The following is a 15,170-nucleotide window of genomic DNA, read 5'->3' as shown; positions in this document are numbered from 1 at the left end:
GCAATTCCCCGTAGGGTGGTGGGGAATGCCTTAAACTAGTAATCCTGGTCATCTTGACCATTCGCCTCCCATATTGTTATGCAGGTCTTGCAATGGTGTACGAGATCCTCCGATCCATCCCTTGTAAATTTAGGGAGTTTCTGCTTCTCCTGGGTGTTCATCATTGTTTTCACTCTGAAAGTACTGTGTGTATTCAACCAGATTGGACCGTCCTGCTCTCGTTCGCGTTCCTGTGCCTCTCTTGCACTCTCGGCCACACACGAGCTCTCTACACGTCCACCTTCTGCGTCTTCTACACCTTGGTCACCTTCTTCGTTTCTATACTCTCTCCTCCCTAGAGTCTTCGGCTCAAACCCCCTATTCTTGGTTCCTCGATGAGGGGCAAGTTCATGTAAATTGGTTTCTCGCTTGCTTACGTGCCGAACCTGGGTGGACTATTCGGACCGCTACGTTCCAATGCTTTCCCTGCACTCTTGGCCACGCGCACGTCCTCTACAAGTCCACCTCCAGCATCCCCAACACTCTGAGTACTTCCAGGTGTGTCGAACCTGGGTGGACTATTCTGACTCCTACGTTCCAGTGCTTGCTTTGCACTCTTGATCACGTGGGTGTCCTCTACACGTCCACCTCCAGCATCCTGTCATGTCCCCGTTTAAGACCTAAGGTTAAAGAGTCAATATACGATTGAATAAGCTTTAATTAAAGATTTGAACTATTACTAAAAGAACAAGCAATATAACAAGTCACAAGATCGAATATCATAATCAGTAATTCCAAATCCAATTGTGCAAGATTCCTAACGATACTTCCAAGAGTAATAGACTATAAGACTCATATCGCTGATAAGAAGGATCAAATACAATATTGATGATCCACATTAAAGGATGAAACCAAAGCAAGACATCAAGACATAGATGGAAGTCTGATACATACTAGGTGTCAACTCAACCCAAAGAGATATCTATTATGCCGCCTAAGGAATTATTGTAATCGGCCATATAAAGTAATTATTAAAACATTTAACGAATGGATTGTTAGTTAAGTAAAAGACGGTACTTGACTCACTCAAAAGGTGCGATGAAGACTTGGGCATTAAGGTTGTGGTGAAGGGATACATTCTTCATGTTGGTCAATAATACAAGATAAACAGTTTAAGAGGGTTTAAGACAGCCAGAAAGGTGTGATTAGTGCAATAACAATTATTCATGATGAGATGTGATTAAGGAAAGGGAAAAACTGATTTATCTCTTATCCTTTATTGGATCTGCTCTTGTGAGCATCAACCTACTTGGCTAAATAGGTTGCAAATGTATAATATTTGAGACAACGTCATCGATTGAAAATGAGAATAGCATATATCAAATAGAACAGACACTGCAAACTTAAGAATAAAAGTTTACATCAGACATATCAAGTCAGTCATTATGAGCACGTATATGACAATATTATAGTATGTTTACCATTGTCAAATCAGAGGAAGGCTATCAAGATAAGTTTTATCTTCCAAAGTATTCTTAGAATTTTAAATGAAATGTTTTCAGATTTGATAAAATTGTATTTATAATTCTCACTTCATGTTAGAATTGTTGTCTTATGACTAAATTATGGTAAATCCCACAATGGGGACATTACACATCCCAACACTTCAAGTACTTCCAGGCTCTGACTCGTCCCCGTGCTCCCTCCAACTGAGGGTCAATGGTTCACCTAATCGCTTGGTCTTGACCACCTTGTGGCCTCTTCTCACCTTTATTGGCGTCTACGGGCATTAATCACTCAAGGATAACTCGATTTCTTTTTAGACAATAGCGCCAAATGTTTGCTGCTATATCTGATAAATTAAGTATAGGAAATAATAATACAGATGATAATGCATACCAGACACAACAGGAAAACATATCTTTATTTCGTACATGCAATTATTACAAATAAGAAGACTAGAGATGGTCGGCCAAGGATTACAATTGACCCACCTATTCCATACTCCCTTCCTTGGTAGTACACAACATATTTAAAGGACTCGACACTTAATGAGAGGAACACAACTATCAACCAACCGACATATTAACTACCCGAGAGTGACAACCCACTTAATACATTGCCAGATAACAAATATTACCAAACATAACAATAGGCATTTTATGCCAACTACAAGGGGATGTCCCCTCTCAGAATCATTGTCATCCCCAAATTTTTCGGTACGTTTCTTGTGAAATTGCAATTTTTAGGTATATGGGGGGGACGTCCCTTGGTCGTCCCTAGTCACCGAAACGTCCCTAAGATGGGAATTGGGGATTTAGGCTTGATCCTTGGGTAATGTAGGTTTTACACAACAAAAATTTAACTTATAATGCTCATACCAAAATGTCTACATCTTTGATTGCTATTACAAATAAAATAACTCTATCTAAGAGCTACTATCATCACTAGTGATTGGCTTTTCTTGCCCATCACAATCGGAGGGGATAACCTGTTGTCTCAGGTTGGGGACTTAGTGGTCTTTTTGACCTTCCATTACAATTCTCTTTCCAAAAGAGGTTTCAATAGATTCTAGGCTTTTGGTTTGGCTTAGGAATGGCAGAAATTTCAGTTGTTTTCTTATCCAAGGTTGGCAATTTGCGCCTTTCCTTTCTAAGCCGTATAAGAGCTTCGGCCATGGTTTCTGTGACAACGGGCATTGAACAACAAGAATAGTCATATTTGATCTTGTTCCACCAATGGGCGTTGGGTCTCGGTATTCAAACCTTTTCCCGTGATGTTTGATGAATCCACATGTTGTGAAACATCGACAAGTTTTGTTTCTATTTTCTATTCTAACTGTTTAGATGGCGAGCGCCTAGGTTCAGTACTAAATCCAATAGCTCTAATACCACACGTAAAATGCTAACTAATTCATAAAGAAAACATAAGGAAAATACTTGTCATTTTCATAAAAAGAAAATACCAACTTTGCATAGATCAATTTTTTTATTTTTTTTGAAATTTTTCTTACCATCTTGAATCATGAGATGAAATGAAATTAAAGCGTTAGCTGAAATAAATTACATTAGCAAATAGATAACTTGAACTTTCTTTCTAACATGAATTAATATTCAATAAGTAAATGAGAAGAGTTAGAGTTTACTGATGTTTTGCCTTCCAATTTGGAATCTCATAGAAGTCTCGATTTATTTTGCTGGAGAGAGAGCATCATCAAGGTGCTCTAACTCCAACCACAGACCTAGCTGTTCCCTGCACACCTTCCTTACGGAAATGGCCCTACCCTTCACGAGGGTGCAAACATAGGACTAGGTCTCATTGTCATCTAAGTTTGCTGTTTAGAACCTACACGATTCTAGTCAGTCACATACAATAGGTACCTCCTAACTAGTATGACCTTCTGACTGGGAAGTGTATCTGGTTCTTGTGAACGGACACCACATGCAGAACACTATGGCACCTTGGCCAAAGGTTTTATATAGTTGCAAAGCACATTTAACACGCTGTCAATGTTCACCACCCTACTCGACTTGTTACATCATTACTCAAGTTCTGGTTGACTTGACTAGGTGGACTTAACCACTATTACATGCTAAAACTGCATTCGATCAACTACTTAGAGAAAGTTACTCCAGACTGAATTGGATGCATTTAGGTCAACTGTTAGTTTCACTTTTAATATATAATGCATGGAAAGGACTATTCGAGAGTTACTACTCTCATCATTATTCATATTAATCATTCACATTAATAACTATGTATACAAGTGGTGCTTCTTAGCACATTGCTTGTGTACATATATGTGCATCCCTTGCACATACATGCATGTGTCTTCCCACATCATTGGCACATTACATGAGTGCATGTATGTGCATCCCTTGCTCATACATGCATGTGTCTTCACTTATCATTATTTTCTCACACATTCTTTTAATCCTATGTTCCCTTAATGTTCTATAATCAGTTGAGACATTACTTATCATTGGCATTACAAGCCTTATCAGTTGGCTATGATTCACTACGTTGATATAATCTTGGTATATCAACCTCTTATATTCAATTGCAACGAGTTGTTAATGCAGAACATAGGTTATCTTCTTATTTCAATTCACAGTTTGACCCCATATGGGTCTTTATCAAACATGTCAATCAACATGAATGTCGTTCTTGGCTTAACAACAGCTTGGCATAAAGAAGTATATTGATGTAGACTTTATATTCAAGTTTGATATCATGATTATGATCAATTGCCACTGTTTTCTTACAGTCTAATTGTAATGCCCCACTTTAAAATAGAATTTAATGGTAAATAATAATAATAAAATTCAAAAGAAAAATAAAATAATAAAACAAAAAAAAAATATAAAAAGAATATAATAAAATATAATTAAAATTTAATTAAGTTATTGAATGATCAAAAGATATGGAACGAAGATTTGTGACTCCCTCAAACATGAGATATAAAAAGGAGAAGAGAACCTCATTTGAGAGGGGGATAATTTGGGAATCAGAAATGCAAATCTGATTTAAATAAGAAGTGCAGATCTGATTGCGGAAGGTTGTGTCCCTTTCAAAGGGCAGAAATAATGAAGAGTTGCACTCGTTCAAAGGGTGCTAATGGTGAAAGGATATGTCTCTTGCTGAAGGGCATACATGATGAAGAGGTGTGATCTCTCCCTCACATTGAGAGATATAAAGGAAAGGAATCAAAAGCATCAAGTGACATCACCATCGATCACATCAGATCAGATCAGAACTGTTATTAAGTTATAGGCAGTAACATCCTTATTCTTGGTGGTATGCATGGGGATGTGCTGAATATGTATGCTTAATATATGAAGCCTGATAATATTCTTATGCAGAATTTAGTAGTAATATTAATATAGACTGCAATATGTATGACAGTCATACTCAATTTCAGAAACATTCATAGTACATGAAAGACTATTATCTATATAGCTCAGTCCTTAGACTTCTGCTAATACCTATGGAGGATGAGAATGATTTGTGTGTAGGGAAAGGCAGTCTTATTCCAACCAATTAGGTAGTCCTGAGATGGTGTAAGGATCAGATTTCGTAAACCTTGAGGGTATAATCCCGAGATGGGGTAAGGGTCTACATCCGTAAACCTTGAGGGAGCCTATCGTAGTTTGGTTTCTCAGGGCCCTGGCAACATAATCACCCCTTCCTCCCTTAGGGTTTGTAAGTAACAAGGTTAGATCATAATATAGATGGCTATGAATTACAAAGTTCCGCGGGGTTTGGGGATGTTTCCTCTGGGGCACCAGGGTACTTGGGGCCTAATTTTGGGAACATCAGGGGGACGGCAGAGGGGGGGTTGAGAGGTGCTGACATAATAGGTATAGTACTTGAAAAATTAGTTTTAAAAAGATAAAGATGTATAACATAATAACTAGAGTCTAGTATTCAAATGACAAATGTCAAAATATCAAATATAGGCATTGGAACAAGAATTTTCCATAATCATCTTAATCATGATCCAATGTTCATCAAAATTACAATCAACTGATCAAGTTATCAAGATTCAACAATGTTCAAAGTTCAAACCTCAAAAACAAAATACTAAATAGTAAATAGCATTATAGCACTAGAAGTAGAGTCTAATGACTCTAATCATCCCCAAGCTCCTTGCCAAACTCGTCAATGTCCTCATCACTTGAACTGCTGGACCCCAAATCCTCAAGCTCATTTATACCAGTACCAACCAGCCCTATCTCTGTAGCATCATCATCAATCTGTGATGGCTTTTTTGGCTCTACATCCCATCTAGTTGTTGGACTCTCCTTGTACGTAGATGTGTTGCGGTCAATGAGATGCAACGCACTATGTACCGCCACAAGTTTCTCTGCCCTCCTAGAAATAAACTTGTTCCTCTTAATAGAGTGGATGAAGTTGTAAGTAGACCAATTTCTCTTAGCAACAGAAGAACTAGAAACCTGGGACAAAAAACGAATGGCTAGAGTAGTTATCGAAGATTTAGGCCCATGCATAGTCCACCACAACTTGGGGTTCTCTTGTGACATAATCTCGAGATCTATCTTTGCTGCCTCTGAATATCCCCATAGAGTGGCAAATTTTGTCCACTCAGTACGAATTTGGCTAGCCTCTGTAGGAACATACATTTTGTCAACTGCACTAATGAAACCATCTTTCACCTCAAGATCCTCAATAGGTGTAACTCTGCCTGGCATTTGCACGTACCATTTCGGGTTCAATGCATAGGCAGCCATGTGTAAGGGAGTGTTGAGCTTCTCCCATCTACGATGAATGATAGGCTGAATATGCTTATTGTAGAATTGCAATGTAGGGTCCTTCTCTTGCACAACAACCTTCATTTGACCAAGCATAGAATCAATACACTCATACACCTTTGCTAGGGAAGGTGCATTAGAATCCCAAATCTAATAATTGTGAAGATTGGAGCAATGATGGAGACAATATATTTGGCATCTGTCCAAAAGAGATCATTCTTCACCACCTCCTTCACCCTCAACCCCTGTTGTGTCTTCAACGCAGGCCACCTATTCCATTTTGCTGTCATAACCATTAGTTGCAATGGCTCTTGCAACTCAAGCATCCTCTCCAAGAGAATAAATTATGATGCATATCGAGCCTCTACAGGTTTTAGGATTTCCTTCTTGGAGAAGGTCCTAAAGAGTGCATGTGAAGTATGATGATTGTAGATAAACATCTGCACATCTTTAGCATCACTAACAATTGATTTGATCCACTAGATTTTACCCATGTACTTAAGTGCATTATTCATGGCATGCGCACAACAAGGAGTCCACCAAATATGTCTATAGGCTGCCTCAATCATCTTCCCTACTGCTTTACATACATGGGCCTCATCTATCTGAAAATGAGCATCCTTGGTATGCCCTGAACAATCAATAGCCCTAAGGATATAAGGGCCCGTTGTAGATGTAACCATGATATTGATGAGTGGACGATGCCTAATGTCTGTCAACCCATCCATGGCTATGCTGCAACCACTTGAGACCCAAGTTCTCTTCGTCTTCTTCATCAAAATATTAATCTTGGAATAGTTTTGATGATCCAAGATTGTTGTCCTCAATTTAGTCTCACTAGGTGGCACATATGATGGTCCTGCCCTTATTATCTTTGCCACAACTTCCTTATAATAAGGAGAGCGGGTCACGTGGAACGAAATGCCATTGGCAAAAAAGAGTTTGCCAATAGCATCATCTGCCTCATCTTTTGCTTGCATATTAAATAAATCAGCCAATGGTTGTGAAGATGGACTAGCCATCTTATGTTTACCCCTAGCCTCTACTGCCCTTGAACTGGATGAAATTGGTGACCTTTGAGTTTGCAAACTAGAAGAAGAAACTGCAGAAACGTGATAAGCCCTACTCCTGTGTGGCAAAGTACATGACTTGGGCACTTCATCTTCATTGCAGCCCCATAACTTTAACATTTCAGCCCTGTACTTCAAGTTTTTATTCACCTTCTCGCATACTCCTACACCTTTGCCTTAACAAGAAGGAAGTGAGCATTAGTTCTAGTAATGCTGCCAAACCATTCAAGATTACACAAGTTGCACTTCCACTTTCTAGTGCCCCCAGCTGTCCCAGGTTGTGCTGGTACCTTAGATGCAAATTGTTTTAAGGGTGATTTGGATCAAAGGGACCCTTGGCCCATTTTTTGAGGATTTCAGAAGGGCAGTTGAAATTTCCACTCCCAATAGAACTTGTTTCAGTTTGACTTGCCCCCACTTATTTTGTGCTAGGTTCATCGGATGATTCATTTTCACTATGAATCTCAACATCTGTGTCTTCACTCATGGTGTTAGAGCTCATTTTGACAGTGATAATGATGCTGCAACAAACAATGTTAAAAAAAACAGAAATTTTTTAAGCAAACTATTTTTATTTTTTTCCAAAGAACTTAAAAATGTATCTAAAACTAGATTTAAATTTTTTTGTTTTCTTGAAGTTGAATATTAATAATCAGCATCATTATTAATGATGCTGATAATTAAATATTCAACTTCAAGCAAACAAAAAAATTTTGGTTTCTAAGTTTTTTTTTCTAAATTTCTTTGTTTCTAATGTCTGCAATTTGGTTCTTGAATCAAAACATTTAACCCATTAACAAATTTTCTTTTTAAGGAATTAAGAATGACAAATTCCTACCTTGAATCTTGAAGCAAGAATGAAGAAGCATCCTCTAATCCTCTTCCAAGCTTGCTGATTCAACTTGCAGTCCACCTCCTTGGTTTCCAAGCAAAATCAGATGTTTTATTCTTTTATGTTGTTGCAAATGACTGAAATGAGACTAAATGTCTCTTTTATTAGCGTATCAGTGTTTTAGGGTTACGTTTACCAATGCAATTTTTTTTTTTTAAATTTTAAAAACATGTTTTTTTGCCTTTCCGCCATGGGAGAGGCTTGGGCATCTCTTTCCTTGTCAAGGGACGTCTAGTTGTCCTAGAGACGTCTCTCTCGTGCACTGAGATGGAAGAAACGTCTCTTCCGTGGCTGAGAGATGTGGCGGTGGTGAAGGGATGGTAGAGAGACGTTTTGGATGCGTCTCCCGTCCAAGAAACGTCTTCGTCTCGAAAACACTTGGTTTTGGGGGGGAGATGTGTCCCTGTGGAACACTGATGAATTATGAAATGTAGAATTAATTGTAAAAAGGCATAATAACTTGGTAATGCATTCAGTAATGTATAATAATTGTTGAAAATATGATAGCTTCCAAGTAGGGGACATTACACTAATGGATTGATGCAGCATATTATATGCTTAGGAGAAACAAAGATTGTGTCTCTTATTCATACTTAAGTTATTGAAACGGAATAATTTCATGAAAGATTATATTTACTTCTGCATATACAAGATATATATATACATACAAATGAAATGCAACTCTTCTAGCTAAGTCGTCTATGCGACTGCCCACAAATAATTACATTGTTTTAATCATTATGCAAGACATATTGCAGGTATAGATCGATACAAAACTATTGATAAATGCATATAAAAACTCGACAAAGTATAGTCAAATAGTAATGAAACATGCCTGCAATTTAATTTGATAGAATTTGAATGTAGTGATTGTTCCCTCTCAGCTGGGTATCACATTCATTGAAGGAATGAGCTCCCAATTTCGTTTACCTTGTGATCAACTATTCCTTGAGTCTTTTACCAAAATTTTGTTTAAACATTATGATCATAAAGATGTTTTTACCCATTGGCTCATAGGGAAGACGAACTTGACTTGACCATCAAGGTTAAACATGTTATCGATAAAAATAACATAACACTGACTCTACCCTAACAACTCTAGAACAACTTGACAAGTCCTAAAAGGTTACTAATAACATAACACTGACTCTACCCTAACGACTCTAGAACAACTTGACAAGTCCTAAAAGGTTACTTATCTCATGAATCTTGGCAATGATGGCAACTATTACCTTTTACCATGTCTACACTCCTCTCCTTGATGATGCTCCCCCTCCCTTCTCTGAGGGTGATTAAATTTCTTGCATCCACTTATACACACAAAGGAAGTTAGAAATAATCTTTTAACCTTATGATGTATCCATATAACAAAGCATAATTGCTCAATTAACATCATTCATTACATAAATTCATCAAACAGATGTTCTCAATAACTTCTAAACATCATCATATCTCTAATTATGCAATTTAAGCAAAAATGAAAATATTCATGAAAGAGGGATGTAACAAAGGAGTGTTGAAAGAGGAAGTGTACATGGAACAACCACCTGATTATGAAGTTCCAAAGCAAGAAAACAAAGTCTATAGGCTAAAGGAAGCTCTTTATGCACTGAAGCAAGCACTATGGGCATGGTAGAATAGAATAGAGTCATATTTGATGAGCAATTGATTTAGCAAAAGTGATGATGAGCCCACTCTTTACATCAAGGCAAGTGATGCTAAGATTTTTATTTTTGTCTTGTATGTAGATGATTTAGTTTTCATGGGAAATGATGATTTCCTCATCAGTGCTTTCAAAGAGGCCATAAAAAGAGATTTGATCTGCTAAAGTATTTTCTAGGCATAGACATAAAACAAATAGATCATTGTATATTTATATCTCGAGCAAAATATGCAGTAAATGTTTTGAAGAGATCTAGAATGTAGAACATCATGCTTACACCAACACCAATAGCCATAGGTCTGAAATTTAGGAAGACTACAGCAACAATGTGAATCCAACTTTGTACAAAAATTTGGTCTGAATTTTGATGTATTTGATAGCAACTAGGCCTGATATAATGCGCATAGTAAGCCTAATTTCGAGATTTACGGAGACTCCAAAGGACACATTGGCAAGTAGGCAAAAGAATCCTAAGGTATGTTAATGGCACCAAGGGATATGGTATTTTTTATACTGCAGCAATTGAATCTGGGCTGCCTGGATATAATAATAGTGATATGACAAGAAGTGTAAATGATATAAAGAGCACATCGGAATATGGGTTCCCTTTGGGTTCAAGAGTCATTCCATGGGCTTCCAAGAAACGATCCATATTTTTCCCTTTCCACAGATGAAGTTGAATATACAGCAACAAATGCAACATGTCAAGCTATTTAGCTATGGAGAATCTTAGCAGATTTAAAGGAATAGGAAGGAGGTCAACCATATTTTGTGATAATATATCATCAATAGCCTTGACGAAGAATCCAATCTTCCATGGACAAAGCAAGAACATTGAAAGTGGCTGTCATTAAGGGGGCTAGTAGAACATGGTGAAATCAAAGTTTTGTAAAAAGTCTGAGAAGCAGCTTGTGGACATTTTTCAAAGCCACTAACAAAAGACTATTTTGAGTGCTTGAGAAATAGTTTGGGCATAAGGGATGTAGTGGTAGCCTCTTTGAAGCCCTTAGAAGTAACTTCAAAAGTCATGTATAGTGAACTTTGGAGAGCTCCAAAATTGCAGAATGAGTTTTGAAGATTGCTAACAGTCATTTAGACAAGATTCTATAGCTTGGCAATAGTTGTGCGAACTGAGTTCTTAGGAATAGAATTAATAGGCTTTTGAAGAATGAGAGTGGGCAAAATGCTATGGCAATGACATTCTATATACTTGGAGTTGGAGTAATATCTAGTTTTCGAAGCAATCAAAGCATAGACCAACATTACTCATTCATGTTCGTGAATATAGTGTCACCCGCCATTCCAACCCATAAATTTTCTAGTCCATCCTCATTCCATTTCCAGTGTCCTAATTTTGAGTTGATTTTATTTGTCCCTTCTTCCTTTCTACTCCTAGATGATCTTTGACCATTAGGAAAGTTTTTGGGGAACATTCTTTACATCCCCAAAATTGTTCGACCTAGCCCACTTCGTTTGGGCCATTCTCTAATGCAAATTGTTGGATTTGTATTGGCACTTTCATGGTGGTTGAAGGGGATGTTGGACTTTCATCGTTTCTACCTCCAACCATGGTTTCCATCAACTTTGTCTTCCTTGGAGATAGATTTTGCTCACATGTGGTTTCATTTATAATTTGATTTTTATTTAAATTCTTTTTTGAAGCAATCTTCAATTTTTGTAATTATATTTTATTCATTTTGATGCTAGGTCTTGTGTTCGTTTCATTGGGTCTATGAATTTTTGGCCATTTCTTAATCTATATATTATTTGATGTTGCATTGGTTGATTGAGGGATTTAAAAAAAATATAAATCCAAATGACAATTTGTTTTGTTCAAACTCATCATGTCGTTGAGTATTTTGAGGCCAAAGGTCAATTTCTCTTTATGTTCATCAACATGCACAAGTATGGAGTAGGGGAGAGGACCCAGTAGTTGAGTGCCTTCCAATAGCTGTGATTGCACTTGTTGATTTAATGCCTATTTTTTTTGACAATATTGCACCAATAGTTGTGACTTTAAAATTGTAATTGCTGATGATGACTACCCATAATTGAATGAAATGTATCCCTTAGATCTAAAAAGCAACGAATCATGTGATGCCACATTGGCACACCAATAAAACATGACTATTGCACAAGTATCGGTCTCACTTTTTTGTGGGGCTGTTTCGGATTCCTTGGAAAAAAGCATGCTGATGTGGGGCATCATATTTGTTGATGTGGCCTTGAAACCTTAGTTAGAAGCAGGGGACTTGCCAAATTAGCTACTGTAAAAAATTGGGAGTGATTTGAAATTTGCACGTAGGATTTTGAGAAGCGCAAAATTAGGGTGCTCAACTACTGGGTCCTCTCCCCTACAATGGGAGTTTGGGTTGGTCAGACGGGGTGGGGGATGTCATGCTAAAATTTTGAAATCTCGAGAGGTTTTAGAAAGTGGAATGTTACTAATGTTTTTCTTGTTGTCATCGGGGGTAGTTATTAGACATATTGCTAGTTAGAATTGAAGTTCAGGTAGAAGACATGTCGAATACTGATATTGCAGGTGGATAAACAAACTATGTATGTTTGAGTAAACAGAAATTTAAACGAACTTGATACTAGAGCATGAACATGTAAGAAGAAATTTGAGGTACAAGAGAAGGCTGTTTCTTTATGTAACGCAAGGATCTGCATTTTATCTTCCAGAACAACCTATCTGCTAGACCTTCCAGTTTTGAAAATGTGTCATCTTAAAGTGCATTTTAGAATTTCGCATCATGGGTACACACGACAGTGATTACTATGATTTTCTTTTTGACTAATAACTGTTTATTATGAAAACAGTGTTGTATATTTTCCATGTTCAATAGTTGGAATGGCATTAATAATCTTTTTTCAGTGTTATTTAAGATTTTTTTTCTTCATATTTTAAAGTATTAATGTTTATCTTTTGTATGATTCATGCATAATGTAAAACTATTTTGAGATTTATTAATATTCATATATGTTAAGGGTTGAGTATGATTTTTTCTTATTATGGTGACAAACAATTGAATTTTATACAATAAGGAAAATATTTACCGTGCTTCTTTTTCACCCATAAGAATTTCCCTAAATAAAATATCTTGTAATGGAGTTTATCAGGCTTTTTTCCTTTACAAACAGTTGTTTTAGGCTTTACCTCTACATCTGTTATTAAGTGAGGCTTCTGTCACAACAATGAAATGGAATCAGCAATTGCATTCAACAAGTTTTAAATTAAGCACGCACCTTCTAGCATGAATGTTTAGATTTTTTACATTGTATAGCACTGATCTAGGCACATGAAGAAATCTTGAATTTCAATGAATACTTGTAAAGACATTTTCAGAGCTTTAGTTTGATCATAATATCTCTGAAACAACATATAATATTCCATTTTGACCTCCTTTAGAATCCATTAATGAGTGATATTGATGATGACCATCTCGCTCTTCAACATAAGATTTCATTTATTTTTTTACTTTAAAAAATAAGAATTAGAAGTAGCTTGGTGCACAATTATAGCATTACTGCAGCATCTCTAATCCTGTCAATATGTAGATTAGCAACACATTATTCTATTTATAGATCAACTAACTTCTCCACAAAGCTAAATATGAAAATTTGAACTATTTCATCTATTTTATCTCAGGTTACTCGCTCTATCGGAGATGATGATCTGAAGCCGGCTGTAACTGCCGAGCCAGAAATCACAGAAACTTTATTATCGCCCGATGATGAATACTTGGTAATCTTTTTTGCCTTTTTCTTAAACATTCATTGCAATTATGAGATAGATACTGAAAATCCATGAGCTATTTACGAAAAAGAAAGTGTAAGATACTAAAGCTTAGAAAAAATTGAATACTCTTCATAATCTGTTCTCAAGTCATTAATAATGATTTTCTTTTGATCTTTCAGGTGATTGCAAGTGATGGGCTTTGGGATACACTAAATAATGAAGATGTCATTTCTCTTATCAAAGACACTGTCAAAGAACCTAGCATGTGTTCCAAACGACTTGCAACAGAAGCTGTAACAAGAGGTAGTAAAGATAACATCACTGTAATTGTCGTTTTTCTTAATCCAGTCACTACTGTGGAGCGCATCTATTGAATGTGATTGGTCTTTAAGTGAACACTCGATATCAATTTTTCCCAGCTCCCATGAGCTATGTGTTGGCCTTTAAACATGGAAAAATGTTATTCTTGAGGTCGCATCTCACCCATTTTTTATATATTATTTATATTATGTTCCATTAAAACTTGTACACGGGTGTATAGATTCAATGGCCATGCTGATAAGTTTAGTCCGATCTTTAATTGTATTAAAACTGATAAAATGTACGAAGTTTATTAAATGTATTGTTAATAGGATATAAATTTGTGAAACATTTTTTATTGAAAATTGAAAATCATGTATCACAGTTAAAATTTTATCCCATCTGAAATTTATTAGATTAGAATTATAAAATATTATGTATGAAACTTTGAATTTGGTATCATAGCTGTTCGCAACATGAATGTACCTTAGAGGGTGTGTTTGAATTGAAATACATTTTTCGATAGAATTTGAAAGTTTTCCTCATAAAGGGTAAGTGGCTTAGTGACGGTAAATCTCACTAGTCAAAAGCTGTCCAATATTCTCATTAATGTACCTATAATTCCTTGTAGAAACAAAATACAATCCTTATTGCAAAGTAGTAGAAAAATAGTTAAAATTAAAATCTATTTAAAAATAGCTAAAAAAACTCTTGTAGGTGATAGTGTACATACACTTCAAACTCTAGAGGATGAATCTAAATCTTTGCACTTTTCAATAAGTTGAGCTCTTTTAGTGAAAGTTAGTTTATTTAATATTTAGGAAAGAAATTGACTTTATTAATTACTATTGTTTTGGTGGGGCTGAAGTGTGAAATTGATATTTACTATTTGGTTGTTAAAGAGCATGATGTTTAAGGAGTGTAGAGAGGTGGGAAATCTTGTGTACAAAACCTCTTTACATAGTCTACTATGATTGGTATAATAACATGAAATGGCTAAATGAAAGAAATATTTCTAGAAGTAGTATTTTTATCTCGAGGTCAGAAATTGACAACAAAAATTAATACACTTATTTAATATTTTTAAAGAATATTAATGTTGAGAATAAAATTAGTACAACATCAAAGAATATTAAAGTTGAGAATGAGATTAATTTATTAACTATCAAATTATTGATGAATATTACCACAGCCCACTAATTGTTAAGAAATGTACAAATGTGGAAAATTTAGAGAAAAGTGCCTCACACTT

At 36.1% G+C, this 15,170-nt stretch overlaps 1 protein-coding gene across 1 annotated transcript in view; it reads left to right on the top strand.

Moving 5' to 3' along the window:
- LOC131038050 (protein kinase and PP2C-like domain-containing protein) overlaps positions 1-14,267 on the top strand; it is a 156,602-nt gene extending 142,335 nt beyond the window's left edge. The window contains exons 11-12 of the mRNA XM_057970335.2: positions 13,529-13,624; positions 13,798-14,267. Coding sequence (XP_057826318.2) covers positions 13,529-13,624; positions 13,798-13,992 — 291 coding nt within the window. The 3' untranslated portion in view covers positions 13,993-14,267. The remainder of the gene's footprint in view (positions 1-13,528; positions 13,625-13,797) is intronic.
- The last annotated feature ends 903 nt before the right edge of the window (positions 14,268-15,170 follow it).

The sequence above is a fragment of the Cryptomeria japonica genome, chromosome 2 (genome assembly GCF_030272615.1).
Source record: "Cryptomeria japonica chromosome 2, Sugi_1.0, whole genome shotgun sequence".
Taxonomy (NCBI): domain Eukaryota; kingdom Viridiplantae; phylum Streptophyta; class Pinopsida; order Cupressales; family Cupressaceae; genus Cryptomeria; species Cryptomeria japonica.
Note: the sequence above shows the minus strand (reverse complement) of the source record. Positions and strands in the feature narration are given on the sequence as shown.